Source organism: Eptesicus fuscus, chromosome 9, assembly GCF_027574615.1.
Source record: "Eptesicus fuscus isolate TK198812 chromosome 9, DD_ASM_mEF_20220401, whole genome shotgun sequence".
Lineage (NCBI taxonomy): Eukaryota > Metazoa > Chordata > Mammalia > Chiroptera > Vespertilionidae > Eptesicus > Eptesicus fuscus.
In genome coordinates, this window is record NC_072481.1 from 43,719,223 (window position 1) to 43,742,035 (window position 22,813).

Below are 22,813 nucleotides of genomic sequence, written 5' to 3' on the forward strand. Positions count from 1 at the left end.
GACCAAGAATTGAACGGTGACCTCCTGGATCATAGGTCAACGCTCAACCACTGAACCACGCCGGTCGGGCTAATGTATACATTTTACATATTTTAATACTTAATACTGTGAAAACAAAACATTTTAAGGTATCGTATCATATGATACGATAGTCTAAGCGACTGTTACAACCAAATGACCAGAACAACTGGTCAACCAGTCGCTATGACATGCACTGACCACCAGGGGGCAGACACTCAACCCAGGAGCTTCCCCCTGGTGGTCAGTGCGCTCCCATGGCCAGCCAATCTTCCCCAGTCCCTCCCATTGGCTGGCAAACCTCCCACCATCCCTCCCCTGTCCCTTCCCCCAGCCAGCAGCAGGCCCCAGCCAGCCCAGCCCTGATAGGAACTGGGCGAGAAGACCCAGATAGGCCCTGATCACCGGCCAGGCCTAGGGACCCCACCCATGCACGAATTTCATGCACCGGGCCTCTACTCTATATAATAAAAGCCTAAGCGACTGTTAAGGCAGAACGACCAGAATGACTGGTCACTATGATGCGCATTGACCATCAGGGGGCAGACGCTCAATGCAGGAGCTGCCCCCTGGTGGTCAGTGCATTCCCACAAGGGGAGTGCTGCTCAGCCAGAAGTGGGGCTCTTGACTGGAGAGCACAGCAGTGGTGGTGGGAGCCTCTCCTGCTTCCGCGGCAACACTAAGGAGCAGTGAGCCTAGTGTTAAGGAGCAGCGAGCAGTATGGATCGAGGGGTCCCAGGCTGCTAGAGGGTGCAGGCTGGGCTGAGGGACCCCCACTCCCGCCTGAGTGCATGAATTTCATGCACCAGGCCTCTAGTAATACAATAAGAATGAATGTATTTGTTCCCTAGCCAGTGTGGCTCAGTTGGTTGGACATCATCCCATGTACCAACAGGTTCCAAGTTAAATTCCTGGACAGGGCATATGCCTGGTTTGCAGGCTTGATCCCGGTAGTGGGTGTGCAGGAGGCAACCGATCAATGTTTCTCTCTTTCTCCCTCCCCCACCTTCCAGTGTCTCTAAACATCAATAAAAATATATTTTTTTAAAGAATTAATGTATTTGTGACATCAACTTAAATAATGTATTCTCCCTGGACATGGTGTGAGTCTAATACCTATGTATAGGTTTTCAAAAAGACTTCAAAATCATTCAAGTTACTGAATGTTTAAACAGCCTGAGTCACGTATATGTACGTCTCCAAATTCAATAGACTCAGTCCCCTAATTTATAGAAATTTAAATTCTTGTATATTTTTATTTACATCCAATAGAAGTACAATTGCTATTTCTAATTTAAATAATTTAAATTCTAAACCTTCCAGAATTATTAGATGTAAAACTTTTGACAATCATATCACTTGTCAGTATTCATTTTTAAATGTTTTTAAAGAAACTACCAAAGGGGAAGTAAAATTTTGAATTAAATCCAGTTTTCAAAGGATACAGACAGTATCCAAGTTATATAATGACTTACCTTAGCCAATAAATATTGAACATTATGTATTTCAAATTACCCAGTATATGTGTCATATATAAATAATATATGACATATATAAATATGTATATATCCTACAGAAATATTTTATTCCAAAAAAGCACAAAAGAATATGGGGAAGAATAAGTTTCAGTTTTCAGAACCACAGCCAAAGTGTCAAAATTGACGTTTTAGAGCCAGAACACCAAAATAGCTTTTCTAAAGAAAAAATTGAAAGCTTTCAAATGTGAAATAATGCATTATTTAACATACCAATTACTTTCTCTATTTGTTTTTCCTTTTTGTTGTTGTTAATCCTCACCCGAGGATATTTTTCCATTGATTTTTAAGGAGAGTGGAAGAGAGGGAAAGACAAAGAGAAACATCAATATGAGAGAAACATATCAATTGGTTGCCTCTTGCAGGAGCCCCTACCAGGGCCCCAGGGATAGGCCAGGGAGGTGCCTGCAACAAAGGTATGTGCCCTTGACCAGAATCGAAACCAGGACCCTTTTGGTCCACAGGTCAGGTGACCCTCTATCCACTGAGGGTAGGGCTATTTGTTTTTCAATTTTTAACAATTCTCAGACAATATGTTTCATTTTGTTCCCTTTGGGAGTACTATTAGTTTTTTTCTGCTTTAAATATAAAGCTCAAATTGAGAGATCATTCTGGTATAGAAAGAGAAGTAATTTTCTCCTTTATTATTCACAAAATCGAGTTTCTATCCTCATTACTTTGCCAAAAGTGTTGTAATTTCATCACTAACTCACAATTGTCAAATCTAAAGGCCTTTACCCAGTCTGCATAATCTTTGATCTCCCTACTACTTATTAATAACAACATTTTTTTTCAAATTTGACGGTCATTTTGTTTCCATAATATTATTACACTCTCCGAGAATTATCCCTATCTTGAATCCATCTTTACAGCCCTATTCCCTGCTAGTATTTAGTATTGTGGACTAATGTCCAATCTTCAATTATCTCTTCTTCTCTGACCTTCCAGAAACTCAATCTACTCTCATAGACTCATTCATTTTCCATGAATAAAGTTCCAGAATCTGCATATTATTTCCAGCTCTCTCTCCAATTCCCCTACCTGCCATTTCTCCTTTCAATATCCTATAGTCTCCTCAAATTCAACATATCAAATAACAAATGCATCAATGCCTTACTGCCTCTGCCGGTCCTTCCTCCCTTCTTACCCTATCCCACTCTCCTCCTTACTTCATTATATCCTAATGGCACTACCATGCTTCTCAGTCACAGAAGTTTAAAACCCAAGAAACATCTCTGGCTTTTCACTGAACTTTGTAAACAACCTCTCTATCATAAGCCACTAAATCCATCACAATCTTCTTTTGCAGTCTCTTAACCTGATATGCTTTCTTCCCATTTCTACCAAGGACTGCCTTTAACCTGAGTCTTAAAATTATCTAAATAGTCTCCTGCCTGGGCTCCTAATTTTATGTCTTTTGCCCCTCAATCTTTGTAAAACAAATATGTAATGGCTGTATACTGCTTCAACCTGTGTCGCTCAAACTTGTCTACTAAAAGAGTATAACAACAAAGAAAAGATAATGAAAACATACCCTTACAGATTCTGCAGTTATAGGATAAAATGGCTTGATATAAGCAAAGATTTACTTTAGAATCGTAATAGGACTTTATCTTAAATTTTATGATCTTATCTTAAAATTACATGCAAATTATGTTTTCTACTCCACAAATCTATCTTTATATAAAAATAGTTATTTCCTCCCCAAATCTTCTAAGAAGTGATGTTCCTGGAAGATGTATCATGTTTATCCTATGGACTTGCATGTCCCATCTAGCTGTGCCCTCACAAGAACATGTACTCCAATTGAAAGAGCATAAACCTCAGAATGAAATCCAAATCTCTTCCAGGTACTCAAGGATTTTCATAATCTGGTTACCTCTTTAACCATTTCTTGCCCAACACAAACCCTCAGCTCCAATAAAAATTACCTACTTTTAAACATTCCCTATATACTTTCCTAATGACTTTCCACTTGCCTAGAATGCCTCCCAGACCTTTCTGCGTGGCTAGGTTCTATTTATACTTCAAGTTACAGATAATGTCACTTTTCCACAAATATCTAGTAAATGGAGGCTTCTACCTCTGCAACCTTGCAGCATTGCTATTTGTACCTTCAACTGACACTTAACAAATGAAGACAAGACAGAAAAGTAAATCTGACAAACATAATATAAATTGCGAGAAAAAGTAATAAAAACTTCAAGAGCAAAGATAGTAGTCAATCTACTTGATTTTAGTGAATTACTATAATTCCCTCTTTTATCTGCAGTCTTGCTTTCCATGGTTTCAATTATCCATGCTCTACCATGGTCCAAAAATATTAGATGGAAATTTTCAGAAACAAACAATTCACAAGGGTTGTTTTTTTTTTATTTACGTTTTAAATTGTGCACTCTCCTGAGTAGCATGATGAAATCTCGCATTGTCCCACTTCATCCTGTCCAAGATATGACTATCCCTTTGACCAACATCTCCAAGCTGTAGATGCTTCATACTCAATAGTCACTTAGTAGCAGCCTAGGTGATCAGATCAACTGTACTAGATTACAGTGCTTCTGTTCAAGTAAATCTTATTTTGATTAAAATGGTCTCTAAAGCACAAGAATAGTAATGCAGGCAATTAGGATAAGCCAACGAGAAATCTTAAAGTGCTTCCTTTAAGTGAAAGATGAAAATTCTAGACTTACTAAGGAAAGAAAAAACATCATATTCTGAGGCTTCTAAATCTACAGTAAGAACAAATCTTCCATCCGTGAAATGGTGAAGAAGAAAAAAGAAGCTTGTGGTAGTTTTGCTGTCACACCTCAAAATGCCAAAGATACAGCCCAGTGCATAAGTGCTTAGATAAGATGGAAGGCATTATGCCCTAACGGGTTTGGCTCAATGGATAGAGCTTGGCTCAGTGGATAGAGCGTCAGCCTGAGGACAACTCCGGTCAAGGGCATGTACCTTGGTTGCGGGCACATCCCCAGTTGGGGGTGTGCAGGAGGCAGTTGACTGATGTTTCTAATGTTTCTAATTCTCTCCCTTCCTCTCTGTAAAAAATCAATAAAATATTTATTTTTTAAAAAGATGGAAGGCATTAAACTTGATGGTAGAAGACATGACATCATCATGTCTCGATGATCCTCCTGATGTACTGTCAGAAGGTCATTAGTAGCCTAACACTACATCACAATGCCTACATCATTTACCTCACTTCGTCTCATCACATAGACATTTGTATCATCTCACAACATCACAAAAGAGTGAGTACAGTACAGTAAGATATTTTGAAACAGAGATACCACATTCACATAACTTTTAATACAGTATATTGACTTAATTATCCTATTTTATTATTAGTTGTTGTTAATCTCTTACTGTACCTAATTTATAAATTAAACTTTATAATAGGTATGTATGTATAGGAAAAAACATAGTACAATATAGCAGGTCCTCAAATAACATAATTTCATTCAACATCATTTCATTCTAACGCTGATGAGATGCTATAGAAACTTAACTCTTGTTTATATCTATTAGACTATAGTAAAGTTGGTTTTGCTACATGTCATTTCACTTAAAGTCAAAGAACCTATCCATAACATTAAGTGAGGATTTTTAGTATATAGAGTTTGTCATTCCCAGGGATTTTAGGCATCCTTTGGGGTCTTGGAACATATCCCCTGCAAATACAGAGAGACTACTGTATTGCAAAATTTCTACACCAAAAGTTTACTCTGAACCAGTGTGAATTTTACTGAGAGCAAGTATACTCATTTCTTCTTTATCTTAGGATAAGCCAACGAGAAATCTTAAAGTGCTTCCTTTAAGTGAAAGATGAAAATTCTAGACTTACTAAGGAAAGAAAAAACATCATATTCTGAGGCTTCTAAATCTACAGTAAGAACAAATAGGATTACCTATTTCAGCACAATCTATTTACCCACTCTTTCTCATCCTAGAGTCAGCATGTTTTCATGCCTGTATCGTTCCTTCCTAATAGTATGACTCATGGAAATCACTCATTAACCAAAAATGTACTCATTAACCAGTATTTATTCAGTACCTCCCACTTGCCTCCTTTATGAAACCTATTCCAAATATGTATGGCTACATATTTCACCTTCTGTTATAGGATAATCAAATTTCCTTGATTATTTCCATCACTAACAACCACAAGCATTGCATGTATGCATGTACCACCAAGTGACCATCCAACACAACAGTTTGGCCTTTTTATCAAAGTCCAAAGTGTTCTCATGGAAAATAGACTAGGTCAAAATTACTCAATCGGTGTGAAATGTGCAGTTCAAGGTCATGAAGGTAGGCTTAACTATCTCCCCCAATAACCTTTATAAAATAAGGTTTTAATGACCTTTTTAAAAATATAAAATCAAGGATTTAATCTTAAACATAAAAACTACTTTTATAAATTCATATTTGTAGACTTTAAATCCCACCCTTAGACCAGTGTCTAGTTTCCAGTTTCTTAATTCATTGAATAAATATTTATTATGTGCTTTTGGTGTGCTAGCACACTCATGTAGGTGCTGAAGATAAAGCAGTAAACAAAACAAACAAATCCCTGGCATTTTCAGTCATTAAATTCTAATGAGAAAGACAAAAATTATCCCATAACTATATATTATAATGTCAGATAATGATAAATACAATAAGGATAAAGAACTAGAGGAGGGAAGCAGTGGATCATTTTAGGTAGGGTGATGAGAGTAAGCCTCTCTAAGAAGTGACCTTTAAGAGATACATGTTTGAGAAAGGAACCAAGCTATGCAGAAATCTGGGGGGAAACGACAGGCAAAGAAAACACATAGAATGCCTTACGCAGAATTTAATTTTGTTTGTACAGGATGAATAAAAAGGCCATTGAGGCTCAAATGAAATAAGTAAAGCAGAGATTAGATGGGCATGAAGTTAAAGAAAGGCAGAAGGCAGATATGTAGAGTCTTATAGACAATTACAAAAAAATTCATTCTTTTTTTGCTTATAATGGAAACAACTAGAGGGCTTTAGAAAGAGGAATGAATGATCTGATTTTTAATTTTTAAAAACCTCTCTGGCTGCAATGTTGAGAGTTGACTGAGGCAGGAGTAGAAATATGATCAAATTTGAAAGGTACAACAAAATTCAAGATTAGCAGCTAACCAAACATAATAGCCTCTAGTCCCATGTGGCTCTTTAGCATCTGAAATGAGAAGTGCTTTACTAGTAAAAGTAAAATACACCTCAGATTTTGAAGACTTTAGTAGGGGAGAAAATAAGTAAAATATTTCAATAATTTTTACATTTAGTACATGTCAAAATGATATGTTAGGTATATAAGGTTAAACAACATATCATTAAAATTAATTTCACTTGTTTCTTTTTATTTTTTTAATGTAACAACTATAGAATTTTAAATTACAAACGTGGTTAACATATTTCTATTTGACGATGCTGACCTACATGGTGACTTAGACTTTGAGTTTTAAAAGTGGAGGACTTAAGAAATACTAGATTTGGGATACATTTAAAAATTAAAGCCTATAAAACTTGTTCCAGGAGTAAATGGAGGAGTAAGAAAAGAAGGGAAATCATTTTGATTCCCAAAATTTTGGCCCCAGGAACTGGGTAAATGGTGGTGAAATATGCTAAGATGGGGAAGTCTGCATTAGAATCTTATGTCTGAGTTGCCCTGTTGGATATCCCAACAGACTTATCAAGTCATGGTCTCAGCATTCACAAAATGTGGTGAGCATCATTTATAAAAAGTATATGTAAATGGTACCCATGGAGTTACTAGTATGTAGTGTTCAGCCTAAATAGCTTATCCAATAACCTCATGTCAGGTATTCTCTAAATAATATATTTACCAAATACTGTTATTGTTAGAACATAGTGTAGGCACATAAACATGATTCATGTGTAATACTAGATTCTGCTAATAAGAACATTTGAGAAAAAATAGGAACTAGGAGTTCAAATGTTTTAAACGAATAGCCCATGATTCAAGTGCTAGCTCCACCACACTCAAGTATACTTAACCTCTCCATCTCTCAGTTTAGCCACTTCTAAAATGAAGGTAACACATACCTCAAGTTATGAGAATTAAGTAAGATAATGTATGTAAGATAATTAAGATTTTATCTGGCACACAGTAAAAGCTTCATACATTACAGCTATTAATACAGTCATGTGGTAAGAAATGGAACAAGTAACAAAGCTACAAAAGATTTTGGAGAGTTTCATTCTAGTTCTATATTACTATTAGTATAGTATCTTATTTCAAAATTCTCCCAAATTAAAATGTATTACCTGTAAGTAGTGTTTGGAACATAAACATCCCTAGCAGGAAACTCCAAAATTTCTCTGGTAGGTCTAACTCTACTGTCAGGGTAAAGCTTCACCTGAAGCAGCTCCGGGGTTAGGCAATAATGAGGATTTTCAGGTGCCGGAGAAATGTCTATCTTCAGCTGAGCTGCATATAAAAATATATTGTTAAAACAATGTAAACATAATAAATAAAAACTTCATGTTAAAAATGTTTTTGAATGAATTTAGATAATATTTTTGCAAGAAGACTGGGAAGAAACCGAAATTATTATTGTCTCAGTCCTCTAAATCATGTCATTTTAGCAAGTCTCAAAGGTATAAATTCCTGAGACAGACATAAATACATGTAAAATACTGAATGAATGAATGGGAAGAAAGAAGCAAAAAAAAAAACAAAAACAAACAAACAGAAATCTAGCACAGGAACAAGCTACCATTTCAAAGATTAAATGTTTAATTTAAACTTGGTAGGCTTAAAAGATAGTTGTACTCTGGAATGGTTTGCTCTGATCATAATATGAATCAGTTTCTAAAATTTTACCATTTCATGCATTTTTTTCCTCTAGAAAATAATTTTAAGCCATGATACTATTCATCGCTCTCATTTCAGTACTTAAATTATCAAAGGTTCCTGCCTCCAAACTGTCAGACCACATGAGGGTAGAATGAGATGAAGAGTAATGACAGGCATTGAGCACAGACAGACATATGGGCCAAGTAAATGAAAAAGGAATACATATTACAAACAATACAATATATTTGTGATGATAACAGTTATAATTATTTCTAAATACCTGTAATAGGTCTTAGTCTCCGTAAAACAGAAGATGGCCTTCTCATATCGGCAAGGAATTTGTACAGATCTTCATCACTTAAGCGGTCTCCTTCCTGGTTTTGAAAACAAAGGAAAAATTATTTGATAAAATAAATATGGTAGATTTAAAATACTGCTTGTTAATAATCCTGCCCTTCTTCATTTGAGTCAGAGTGAAAAGTGAAATTAATATAATCGTGATTAAAAATCAATATGCTGACTTATTTCCTTTTTATGCTTTCAAATTTTATTGAGTTATGATATTGCTATCTGTTTTTAAATTTTATATATTTATTTATAGCCCATTTGTTTATAAGGTATTACAGGGAACTCTAAAATATGGAAAATCAATACAAATTAGAGATAGATGAAAAGGATAAAAAAATGAATATTGATATAAAACAGACATACATATAATGACAATCTTAAAAACTTTAACTCTTGAGTTTATATTTCTTTTCAACTTTATATCACCAAGTCTCTCAAATGCAAAATATACAGCATTGACTAAATTTACAAGAGGAAAGAATAACAAAAACTTCTCTTGAAATAAAGTATAACTATCTTGATATTAAACCAGAAAGAAAAAAATGCTGAAAAGACCTCCATCCTGGAAAAAGAGACAAACCAAATCAAACCATACCTAATTAATAAAATTTTTTCAATTTAATGTAATGTTTTGCAATTAAAATAGGCAGGGATTAATTTTGTTTTTTAATTTAAGAGTTAGTTTTCAGTTTATTAATTTAAACCTCCTGCATTTAATGTCTTAGTGGTTTTAAAGCATAGTTCATGTCATCTTTTTATCTTAAATAGATTTAAGGTTATTTACTATTATGCGCTCACCCAGAGCTATATATTCCACCTGCTCACTGCTATGTTCTGAACAGGTACAGAATTGCTCATCTTTTATCCCACTATCTAGAAAAGTGATTTTTACTTTCTAAGAGGTTGGAGGTTTTTGTTGATACTTTTATAAATAGTTTTTAATTTTATTGAGTTATGGTTAGCAAATTTGACTCTATGAAGATTTTTTCAGTGACCTAACATATAATTATTACAAATGTTCTATCAGTTGCTAAAACAGTATATTCTCTTCTTTTGAATACAAAATTACATATATCCTTAAATGGTTCTTATTTATAACTAGAGGCCTGGTGCACAAAGTCATGCACACTGAAAGGAAATTAATTAGAAGAAATATTTTAGAGGCCAGAGAGGGACCACGAGAGGTTGGCTCCAGGGCACGTCCAGCCAGTCTCACCCAGTCCTGATCCACCAGACCCCAGTAGCAAGCTAACCTACCAGTCAGAGCATCTGTCACCTGGTATTCAGTGCACATCATAGTGACTGGTCAAGCAGTCGACCGAATGGTCGACCAAACAGTCAAACACTTAGTGTATTAGGCTTTTATATATATAGATACATTAAGATTATCTTTAGATTCAATTATTTCTGTCTACTTAACCTGTTAAATTGATTATATTATTGACCTCCATTCTTTACTCCATATCTGTTTCCATACCTTTCGTTAGGTGGGACGTTAACTCCCTTCCCAAGCTTGTTTTGGCCAATAAGCAAAGATGACGCAGAAACTTCAAAAACATTTGCACAACTAAGCTTGCCCTCCCTCTTGAACTTCTGCCACTGCTATGAGAACGTGACCAAGCTAGCCTGCTAGATGATGAGAGTACAAGTTGAGAAACATGAAGGAGGTCTGTTATTTCTGTCTTCCCAAAAGTCAGTCTAGATCAGTTGACCCCAGTCAACCTCTAAACATGTGAATGAACCTAGCTGACAACCCCTTCTCCACACTGCAGGTTTACTGTTGTGTACTCCTAAAGCAACAACTTACACACATTTTAATAAATAGAAAAAATGCCCTTAAAACTAATGTGTGAATTTGATTTTATTTTTAAATCTCCATCTATTTCTAATAACTTTAGCTTGTCACATTTAAAATCTGTACATAAGCACTGATTACTATATCCTAATCATGAGCAGTAATTGCTCATCAATTAAAACAAAAACACCTGCTTTCTGTATCTCATTTAGGAGAAAATTAAGCCTTAAAATCTACTTTATTAAAATTATAATCTCTGCTTTTTACTTAATTTGCATTTGCCTGCTATATAATACTAGTACAGAGCCCTACAAAGTCAAGTGTTAACGCTTTCCATTGCTCTATGTCTCCAGCAATAATTGATTTTTAAGTTTCACAAGTAGTTTGTGCTAGTTTCCAGTTACTAGTCTCCAGTACACGGTGAATACTCAATAAAGTACCTTTGTATAAATAGGTGGGTAGGTGGATGGATAACTTGTTGATTTGAGTTTACAATACCAGTTCAATGATAAAGCAGCTGAAGAAATGAAAAGAAAAGCTGTGAAAATAGCAGAAATGATGTAGCAGCTTTAGAAGCACAAAGAGAAAAACGTCATAGCTGTGAGGCTGTGTCATTGTATCGGGTAAATCTACCACTCTGTTTCCATAGCTGTACTTGGCTATCACCTCATCGAAGTAACATTGAGGCCTTTTCTAAACTCTTTCTTGTACTACAATCTATATATATAAAAGTCTAAGCAACCATCCGACTGTCTGACTGGTAGCTATGATGCGCACTGACCACCAGGGGGCAGACGCTCAACACAGGAGCTGCAGAGCTGCGATGACTTGGCAGCTGTGGTTCTCGGGTGACGCACCCAGAACTAGAGAGGAGGAAGCCTGATTCCAGGGTGCATCACCCGAGAACCACCCTCTCGCAATCTGGGACCCCTCTCAGGGGATGTCGGAGAACCGGTTTCGGCCCGATCCCCACAGGCCAGGCCAAGGGACTCCACCAGTCCATGCACCGCGGTCCTCGAATTCATAATAAAAAGACCCTTACCACTTCAGACACTTCTTACCTGCTTTATTTTCCATCCGAGTGTCTCAGAGCAGTTGCCTATGAATGCTATTGATAGATAACTGTGAAAGGCACTTCCAGTACATTGTTATCTGTCAACTCATGGCACATCCTACCCTAAAATCTAGCTCTCTCAAGTTACAAGGTATCAGAAGGCGAGGATTTCCTCCCTATATTTAGAATAACATCTCAAAAGGAGGAATTCTGAGAGAGTATTTTGCATTTTCCTTTAATCTGCTCTAAAATATGTGAATAGTTCTTCTCCAGTTTGTCACACTAATACAAATTTTCTTCCATTCTTATATGGTTCTGGTCATCTGCTTACTCAAGACAAAGGCTTTAAAATTTTTCTGATCTTTGGTTCACATTATAAAACTAATTTTGCTTCAAAATCCAGTATGCATACACTCATAAAAAAACTAGGGTGAATAAAGCTCATTGAAGTAGTATTATTTCTATTCTATCAGGGTTTGTTTTTATGCTGGGTATTATATACTAAATTTCTATTACCATTAATGGATCATGACCAGCATTTGAAAAATACCGATTTGACTCAAGATTTGAAGTGTAGGAAACATACTTGCAAATAATAAAATCTCTTTAAGAACTTCTTGGACTTATAAATTCACCTTTAAAAATAGCAATGGCATTTTAGTACAGAGATGCACCACTAAGACCTGAAAGTTCTAGTCCATGTACCATGGATGTGATAGGTTAGGTAAAAAAAAAACAAACAAAAAAACCTGGGTTGGGAGGACAAATATAACCACATAATCACTCTATGAAAATCCATAAACTATGAATACTTAAGAAAAGTTAAAATATTACAATTAGGAAATAGAATATAGATGTGGAGGATTGATTCTGATGCATTATTAGTCAATGTCACTATTTAAATAAAATGATAAAACATATATAACTTATTTTTATATATTTTATTTTTATTCTTAAATTTTTTTTAATTTCTTGAAATTACAATCAATTATTATATGTAAAAGTACTACATGTGCATATACATTCATGATTTTTCTGAAACCAAAAGAAATTTACGGATAAATAACTCCCTAGAATTCCTACATGACAGAATAATACCTGCTTAAAAAAATTTGTCACTGTGAGCGTAGCAGGTCGAAAGCTGGTCAGGTTACAAGCATCATCTCCACTTGTTGTCCTTTCAAGTGATCGTCTGCCAACAATACTAGAATTCCTCCTCTCTGACCAAGACCCTTTTCGTTCTACAAAGGAAAAAAAAGTAAAATATTCATTTTTATAATATTTTAAAAAATTGTTTTAAAGCAGCTTTCCAAACACAGGGTGGAAATCCACTGAGGTTGAAAATTAACCACTTAGCATATTGATTATAGTAGAAGAATTTCACTTCACTTCTGGGGAGATCAGTAAGGAAATATTACACCTAAATCTTCTGGTTCTCTTTAAAATTCTCCAATGTAAAAAAAAAAAGGTAATTACCACACAAAGATTATGCATATGACCAAAATGAGCTAAGAAGATCAGGAACTATAAATTTTAGTCACGATATATGGTCCCTCAGTCTTATAGCATTTGAATATGAAACTTTCAAATTTTTGCAAAATAACCCTATTATTAAAACCCAATAAAATAATTATGTTGAAAACTTGAAACTATAAACAAACTAGACCTACCAGACATCTACAATATGCTCCACTAAGCAAAAGGCAAGTACATTCTTCTCAAGCACACATAAGACATTCTCCAAGACAGATTATATATAGGTGGATCTTGTTTTATTGCCCTTTGCTTTATTGCACTCTACAGATATTACATTTTTCACATATTAAAGATTTGTGGCAACCCTGCATTGAGCAACTCTATTGGTGCCATTTTCCAATAATATTTGCTCAATTTGTCTCTGTTCACATTTTGGTAATTCTCATCATATTTCAAACTATTTTTTTATTTTAATCCTCACCTGAGGATATTTTTCCATTGATTTTTAGAGACAGTGGAAGAGAAGTGAAAGACAGAAAGAAATATCAATGTAAGAGAAACATATCGATTGGTTGCCTCCTGCAGGTGCCATGATCAGGGCCCAGGTCAAGGAGAAGCCTACAACCGAGTTACGTGCACTTGACTGGAATCGAACCCAGAACGCTTTGTCCCGCAAGCCAACGCTCTATCTACTGAGCCAAACCGGCTAGAGCTATTTCAAACTTTTTCACTGTTATTATATTTGTTATGGTAATCTGTCATCAGTGATCTCTGATGTTATTATTGTAATTGTTTTCGGGCACCACAAACTTAAAGAGAGCAAACTGAATAAATGTGTGTTCTGATTGCTCCACTGATGGGTTATTCCCCTATCTCTCTCCCTCTCCTAGATACCCCAATTCCCTGAGACACAACAATACTGAAACTGGCCAAATAATAACCCTACAATGGCCTCCAAGTGTTCAAGTAAAAGAAAGAGTCCTATGTTTCTCATTTTAAATCAAAAGCTACAAATGATTAAACTTAGTGAGGAAGGAATGTTGAAAGCCAAGATATGCTGAAAGCTAGGCCTCTTGCACCAAAGAGTTGGCCAATTTGTAAATGCAAAGAAAAGTTCTTGAAAGAAATTTAAAAAGTGCTGCTCCAGTGATCACACCAAAGTTAAGAAAGTGAAACAGCCTTACTGTTGGCTAGAGGCCCGGTGCACAAAATTCAAGCACAGCCGTAACCGGTTTAGCTCAGTGGATAAAGCATTGGCCTGCGGACTGAAGGGTCTAAGGTTCGATTCTGGGCAAGGGCATGTACCTTGGTTGCAGGCACATCCCCAGTAGGGGGTGTGCAGGAGGCAGCTGATTGATGTTTCTCTCTCATCGATGTTTCTAAGTCTCTCTCCCTCTCCCTTCCTCTCTGTAAAAAATCAATAAAATACATTAAAAAAAAAAAATTCAAGCACAGGTAGGGTCCCTAGGCCTGGCCAGCAATCAGGACTGATTGGGGCCTTCTGGCCGCTGGCTGGGGCCTTCCTTCCAGCTGCAGGCTGGGGCCTTCCTTCGTTCTGCACTGCCCCCTGGTGGTCAGCACACACCATAGCAAGTGGGCGAACTCCAGGTCTGTCTAACCCCCGAGGGGACAATTTGCATATTAGCCTTTTATTATATAGGAGGATATGGAGAATGTTTTAGTGGTCTAGATAGAAGATCAAACCACCCACAACATTTCCTTCAGCCAAAGCCAAATCCAGAGCAAGATCCTAACTCTCTTCAATTCTATGAAGGCTGAGAGAAGTGAGGAAGATGCCGATGAAGAGTTTGAAGCTGGCAGAGGCTGGTTCATAGGTGTAAAGAAAGAAGTCGTGTTCATAACATAAAAGTGCAAAGTGAAGCAGCAAGTGCTGATATAAAAACTGCAGCAAGTTATCCAGAAGATCTAGCTAAGATAACTAATGAAGGTGGCTACACTAAACAGATTCCCAATAGAGACAAAACAGCCTTATGTTAGCAGATGCTATGTAGGACTTTTATAGCTAGAGAGAAGTTAATGCCTGGCTTCAAAGCTTAAAAACCTGACTCTCTTGTTAGGGACTAAGGCAGCTGCTGATTTTACATAGAAGCCAGTGCTCATTTGCCATTCCAAAAATCCTAGGGTCCTAAGAATTATGCTAAATCTACTCTGCCTGTGCTCTATAAAAGGAACAGCAAAGCCTGGATGATAACACATCTGCCTACATGATTCACTGAATATTTTAAGCCCACTCTTAAGACCTATTGCTCAGAAAAAGATTCCTTTCAAAATATTACTACTCATTGACAATGCACCTGGTCACCCAAGAGATCTAAAGGAGATGTACAACATTAATGTTTTCATGCCTGCTAACACAACATCCATTATGCAGCCGATGGATCAAGGAGTAATTTCAACTTTTAAGTCTTTTTATTGAAAAAATACATTTCCTAAGGATGTATCTGCCATAGTGATTCCTCTGATGGATCTGGACAAGTAAATTGAAACTTTCTGGAAATGATTCACCATTCTAGATGTCATTAAGAATAACACTGATTCTTGTGAAGCGGTCAAAATACCAACATTAACAGGAGTTTGGAAGAAGTTGATTCCAACTCGCACTGATGACTTTGAGTGGTTGAAGATTTCAATGGAGGAATTAACTGCAGATGTGGTGGAAACAGCAAGAGAACTAGACTTAACAGTGGGACCTGAAGAAGTGACTGAATTGCTGCATCTCATGATAAAACATTAATAGATGAGGAATTGCTTCTTATAGTTGATCAGAGAAAGTGGTTTCTTGAGATAGAATTGACTCCTGATGAAGATGCTGTGACAATTGTTGAAATGACAACAAAGGATATAGAAATTATATAAACTTAGGTGATAAAGCAGCAGCAGGGTTTAAAAGAACTGACTCCAATTATGAAAGAAGTTCTATAGGTAAAATGCTATCAAACAGCATCACATGCTATAGAGAAATCATTGGCAAAAGAACGAGTCAATTAATACAGCAAATTTCATTGCTGTTGTATTTTCAGATACTGCCACAGATACCCCAGCCTTCAACCACCACCACTCTAATCAGTCAGCAGACGTTAACATTGAGGCAAGACTCTCCACCAGCAAAAAGATTACAACTCATTGAAGGCTCAGATGATGGTTAGCATATTTTAGCAAGAAAGCATTTTTAATTAAATTATGTACATTGTTTATTCAGACACTAGAGGCCTGGTGCACGAAATTCGTGCACAGGGGGGGGGGGTTGTCCCTCAGCCCAGCCTGCACCCTCTCCAATCTGGGACCCCTTGAGGGATATCCAACTGGGATCGGGCCTAAACTGGCAGCTGGACATCCCTCTCACAATCCAGGACTGCTGGCTCCAAACCGCTCACCTGCCTCTGCCTGATTACCCCTACTTGCTTCTGCCTGCCAGCCTGATCACCCCCTAACCACTCCCCTGCCAGCCTGAATGACGCCTAACTGCTCCCTGGGCAGCCCGATTGCCCCTAACTGCCCTCCCCTGCTGGCCTGGTCACCCCCAACTGCCCTCCCCTACTGGCCCAGTCACCTTTAACTGCCCTCCCCTGCAGACCTGGGTCCCCCCCAACTGCCCTCCCCTGCAGGCCTGGTCCCCCCCAACTGCCTCTCCCCTGCTGGCCTGGTCACCCCTAACTGCCCTCCCCTGCAGGCCTGGTCCCCACCAACTGCCCTCCCCTGCTGTTTTAAAAAAACACTGAATTATACACTTTAAATAGGTGAAATATATGGTATGCAAATTACATCTCAAAAAAGCTGTTAAGGTTTTAACAAAAGGCAAAAAAAGAAACCTTTGTATGCCTCATCACATTGCAAAGTCTACACATAAAACAAGCTTATGTAAGAAAAAAGAAAAAAAATTATATATTTAGAAACATTTTATATAAAACACTCTTACCTCCAGTACTAATTTCTACCTCTGTAGAATCTCTTTCCAAACTCCCAGCACTGCTAACAATATTCATTAAATGGATTGCAGTCCAAGCAAAAGGCATGCGATATTTCCCAAGTCTTTGGCAAAACTGATCAGCTTGACTTTTCAGCTTCTCCAATTTTTCCTTATTCTGCAAAACAAAACTTTATACATTATATGATTATGCTCAAAGAAATGAATTAAAGGGTATTTCATATTAAATAAAGACACAATTTGAGAATTCTCAATTTTCAACAAAGATGGAAAAACCATCTGTACCTTTCACAGATCAATTAACAGTGTGCTATCTTAACCATTGAACAATCTTAACCTGTCCTACAAATGTATGTATAGAATAAGTCTTTGACATTAGTTTGAAATTATCTCATCTCCAGAGAAAAGAAAAAAAGAGCAAGTGTCAAACATGTTTATGTACTAAAAGCCCAGTACATGAAATCTCACAGCCCCACCCATCTGCACCAGTGTCAAGTCCTCGCCGGCGCCCGTACAATCAGCCTCCTGGTGACCAGTCTTTGGTCATGCTGCCGTGACAGCGACATGACCACAGGGTTTTTATGATAGAGACTAGTGGCCCAGTGCATAAAATTCGTGCACAGGGGGTGTCCCTCAGCCTGGCCTGCACCCTCTCCAATCTGGGACATCCCTCTAGCAATCCGGGACCGCTGGCTCCTAACCAGTCACCTGCCTGCCTTCCTGATCACCCATAACACTGCCTGCTGGCCTACTCGCCCCTAACTGCGCCCCCCCCGGCCGACCTTCTCACCCCCAACTGTCCCCCCGCCAGCCTGCTCACCCCCAACTGCCCCCCCCTGGCCTTCCCATCCCCAACTGCCCCACCTTGCTGCCTGATCGCCCCCAACTGCCCCCCCCCCGCCGGCCTGCTTGCTCCCAACTGCCTCCCCCACCAGCCTGATTGCCCACAACTGCCCCCCTGCCAGCCTGCTTGCCCCCAATTGCCCCCTCTGCTGGCCTGCTTGCCCACAACTGGCCCCCGCCATCCTGATCACCCCCAACTGACCCCCCCCGCCAGCCTGCTCGCCAACTGCCCCCCACTGCCGGCCTGCTCGCCCCCTATTAGCCCCCATGCCAGCCCGCTTGCTCCCAACTGCCCCCCCACCGGCCTGATCACCCTCAACTACCCTCCCCTCCTGGCCTGATTGTCCCTAACCGCCTCTGCCTCAGCCCTGCCACCATGGCTTTGTCCAGAAGGACATCCAGAAGGTCTCCCGGAAGGTCTCCTGGTCTAATTAGCATATTACCCTTTTATTAGTATAGAGATTGCAAGTACTATTTTATGAAACATTACCATGTTTCCAACTGCAAACTAAAAAATATTCTAGCCCTAACCGGTTTGGCTCAGTGGATGGAGCATCGGCCTTCGGACTCAAGGGTCCCAGGTTCGATTCCGGTCAAGGGCATGTACCTTGGTTGCGGGCACATACCCAGTAAGGGGGTGTGCAGGCGGCAGCTGATCGATGTTTCTCTCTGATCGATGTTTCTAGCTCTCTATCCCTCTCCCTCTCTGTAAAAAAATCAATAAAATATATTTAAGAAAAAATAAAAATAAAAATAAAAATAAAAAAAAAAAATATTCTAGGTTATGACTCATTAATTTGAAATATTCTAAAAAATATGAAAGCACTTGAGCCAATTTAAAATAGTTCCTAACTTAGAGCAACCATGAGGTGGGAGTGTAGGGCACAAATATGACAATAAATAAGCCCAGAGTAATAATAAATGAAGCAAAAAAAAAAAAAGTATTATGAGAGTACTAAATCCTAGAAAAAGACTAATGGTCCAAACAGTATATGCCTACTTGGAAGACACCCTGAGGCTGACTCAACTTTTAGGATATTCCTGAACAAACACTAAGGCGACCTATAATATCCAACCAATGGTCCAAGAGTGAAAACCCACACCAAACTCCTCACATATTCTTTCTATACAATATGTCTATTGGTGTGGTTTATTCTAATGACAGTTCCCTATCTGAAGACTCAGAATTGGGAAAAAAATGGAAGGATAGCTAAATGGCATCACTTTTACTGCTATACCTAGTATACTTTAAAAATAGGTTCTTGCTTTAAAAGCCTAGCTGTAAAATGTATTTAATTCTATCAGCTTATGTAAATACTAGAGGCCCGGTGCACGAAATTCGTGTACGGGGGCAAAGGGGTGTCCCTCAGCCCAGCCTGCACCCTCTCCAATCTGGGACCCCTCGAAGGATGTCTGACTGACCATTTAGGCCCAAACCCATAAACAGGCAGTCGGACATCCCTCTCACAATCCAGGTCAGCTGGCTCCCAACTGCTTGCCTGCCTGCCTTCCTGATTGCCCCTAACTGCTTCTGCCTGCCAGCCTGATCACCCCCTAACCACTCCCATGCCAGCCTGATTGATGTCTAACTGCTCCCCTGCCAGCCTGTTTGCCCCCAACTTCCCTCCTCTGCCAGCCTGGTCACCCCTAACTGTCCTCCACTGCAGGGTTGATGGCCTCCAACTGCCCTCCCTTGCAGGCCTGGTCCCTCTCAACTGCCCTCCCTTGCAGGCCTGGTGCCTCCCAACTGCCCTCCCCTGCTGGCCATCTTGTGTCCACATGGGGGCAGGATCTTTGACCACATGGGGGCAGCCATCTTGTGTGTTGGAGTGATGGTCAATCTGCATATTACTCTTTTATTAGATAGGATATAGGCCTGGTGCACGGGTGGGGGCCAGCTGGTTTGCCCTGAAGGGTGTCCCGGATCAGGGTGGGGGTTCCCTTGGGGCATGGGGCGGCCTGGGCGAGGGGCCTGTGGTGGTTTGCAGGCTGGCCACGCCCCCTGGTGACCCAAGCAGAGGTCCTGGTATCTGGAATTTATTTACCTTCTACAATTGAAACTTTGTATCCTGGAGTGGAGCCAAGCCTCCTGCTTGCTTGTGGCCGGCAGCCATTTCTGTTTGGATTTGTTTACCTTCTATAATTGAAACTTTGTAGCCTTGAGTGGAGGCTTAGGCCGGCCAGGGCACACGGAAAGCATGGCTTCTTCTATCACCTTGGAAACCCAAGCCTCCCTCCTGCTTTCTCCGTGGCTGTAGCCATCTTGGTTGGGTTAATTTGCATATTACTCTTTTATTAGGTAGGATGTAAAAAGAAATGTGGGATAAGCTGCTATAATTACTTTGAACTCCAAATAATAGAGCAAATTTAATTTGTAAAATGACAACCTAGGAAAGCCTGAATACTTTAACCCTGCTTTCAACCAGATAGCCAGGGATCAGAGATTATTATGTGTTCAGATCTACCTATAATAGCAGAAAAGGCTCAGCTCTTGTTCTGAATCTCAGAAAAATAGAAAGCAAAACATTTTCTAGTTTGTCAAGTATTTCTCAAGCATACCTCTCCTGGATGTTTCCAGTATTAACTGAAGTGTTCAAAGACCCAAGATCACCTGTTATTACTATAGCTAACTCAGGGTATCTGGAATTTGGGACCTATTATTGACCAATTATTTTTGCATTAGAAGTTTATCTAAATTCTAGAAATTTGTTATTTGACAAAATAGAGGTTACATTTTCTATTTTTAACACATTCTTAATTATCTATAGCTAGACAGAGGCCTAGAATATTTCTGTTTTGCTAGGAAAAGGTCCATCAATATCACTATTCTGTATATATAAGAAAAAAAGTAATTATTTGGGAATTAAACTGAATTCACTTAGTTTTCTACAAAAAAAAATTTAAATAATCAATTAATGTTTGGTGAAGGATATTTTAAAAAATAGCACAGCATGTGACACAAGCTAAGTGACAAAGCAAATAAAGAAACTGAGTAGGATAATAAAAAAAAAAATGAATTAAATTTATTAGTATGCTTTATATAGTAGTTTCCCAAACAATAATTCGGGAGATTAGAGGTAATTTAGGGTTGGGTTTGGTGATATGGGGGGAATGGCAATAAATACAAAAGTGGGGGAAATGAAGGCATGATATTCTATACCTTGGTGGCATCTGCTTCTTTGAAAATCATATATGGTTCTGCACACTCTCCAATGTCTCCTTGCTGTAGGACTTTTTCTAACTGTCAAAGACAAAAATTAAAGATTAAACTTTAAAAAAAAGCTATAAACATGAATGCAAGGATGATTCAACATATAAAAATTAATCAATATAATAAAACTACATGGTCATCTCAATACAGAAAAAGCACTGAACAAAATTCAATATACTTTCATAAAAGAAACACTCAACCAACTAGGAATTGAAGAACGCTACCTCAATATAATCAAGCCCTCATATGCAAAGCCCACAAGATAACATCATACTAGGTGTTTAAAGACTTAAAATTTTTCTTTTAAGGTCAGCAACAAGATAGGGATGCTCACTTTTGCCAATTCTATTCAATGTAGTAATTGAAAGATTGAGTCAGAGCAACTAGGCAAGAAAAAGAAATAAAACACATTCAAATTATAAAGGAAAAAGTAAAATTAGACGACATGATCTTTTGTACAGAAAACCCTAATATTTCTCACACACACACACACTCTTTAGAACTAATAAAGGAATTCAGCAAAGTGTCACAAAACATGCAAAAATAAGTTGCATGTCTATACACTAAAAATGAAGCAATTTGAAAAAGAAATTAAGAAAATAATTCCATTTACAATAATATCAAAAAAGAATAAAATACTGAGGAACTAACCAAGAACTGAAAGATTTGTATTTTGAAAACTAAAACGGTGGTAAAAAAATAAAATGAAATAAAGGAAACACAAATAAATGGCAAAACATCTTGTACTCATGAACTGGAAAGCTTAATGTAGTTGTCAATACTACCTAAAACAATCTGTAGATTTAATCAAAATCACAATAATGGGAGGTGGACATGTGTGGGGAGGGGTGTGGGATGGGAATGGGGGGATGAGGACAAATATGTGATACCTTAATCAATAAAGAAAATTTAAAAAAAAAAAAAGAATATTAAGAAGAAAAAATAAGTAAAGGCAAAATCTGTGCCCATAAAAAGTTGCACCATTGATAGAGAGATGAGTATACAGACACTACACAAATAAACAAATATATTTAACACTAGAGACCTGGTGCACGAATTTGTGCATCAGTGGGCTCCCTTGGCCTGGCCAGCAATCGGGGCCAATTGGGGACAGCTGGCCGGGGGAGAAACCACATGGGAGGTTGGCTGTGGGAGTGCACTGACCACCAGAAGTGCACTGACCACCAGCTCCTGCATTGAGCGTCTGCTCCCTGGTGGTCAGTGACTGACTGGTCATTCAGTCACTTAGGCTTTTATATGAATAGATTAGTCTCACCTTTATTACAAGAAAAACATCTTGGGAAGGATAAGTGATAGAAAAAATAGCTGATCTTGCCAGGGTGGTAATGGCAGCAGGTGGTACATGTGGGCGTAGCAATCCTTTCATCTGCTCAGAATTAAGGTCAAAATAAAAGTTTTCTGAAATCTAAAAAATATAATCATATGTCAAATTTTTAAATTTTTACATTTTATAAAAACTCACAAAAATCATATATACCCAATCTTAAACTATTATAGATATTAAAATATTTATACTATAACATACAGCTTATCATATATGTCACTAACCATTCTTTACATATCTAAATCCAAAGAAATGTACAAACTATTTGGGAAATATAATACAATAAACATACTCTAAAGAAGCATATCTCAAACTCTTCTAATTAGAAATGCAACCTCTAATAAAATATACAAAGAAGTTATTATTGAGATGAATTATCCCAAATTGTCTTTAAATATTATATGAATAAC

At 38.0% G+C, this 22,813-nt stretch overlaps 1 protein-coding gene across 3 annotated transcripts in view; it reads right to left on the reverse strand.

Moving 5' to 3' along the window:
• The window catches only part of DOCK7 (dedicator of cytokinesis 7), a 188,670-nt gene that overhangs the window by 122,083 nt on the left and 43,774 nt on the right, over positions 1–22,813 (reverse strand). For all 3 annotated transcript variants that reach the window (XM_028142342.2, XM_028142340.2, XM_054720808.1), the window contains exons 9-14: positions 22,335–22,484; positions 21,008–21,088; positions 16,996–17,161; positions 12,681–12,823; positions 8,666–8,759; positions 7,854–8,016 (exon numbers count right to left, since the gene is read on the reverse strand). In XM_028142342.2, the coding sequence (XP_027998143.1) occupies positions 7,854–8,016; positions 8,666–8,759; positions 12,681–12,823; positions 16,996–17,161; positions 21,008–21,088; positions 22,335–22,484 (797 nt within the window). The remainder of the gene's footprint in view (positions 1–7,853; positions 8,017–8,665; positions 8,760–12,680; positions 12,824–16,995; positions 17,162–21,007; positions 21,089–22,334; positions 22,485–22,813) is intronic.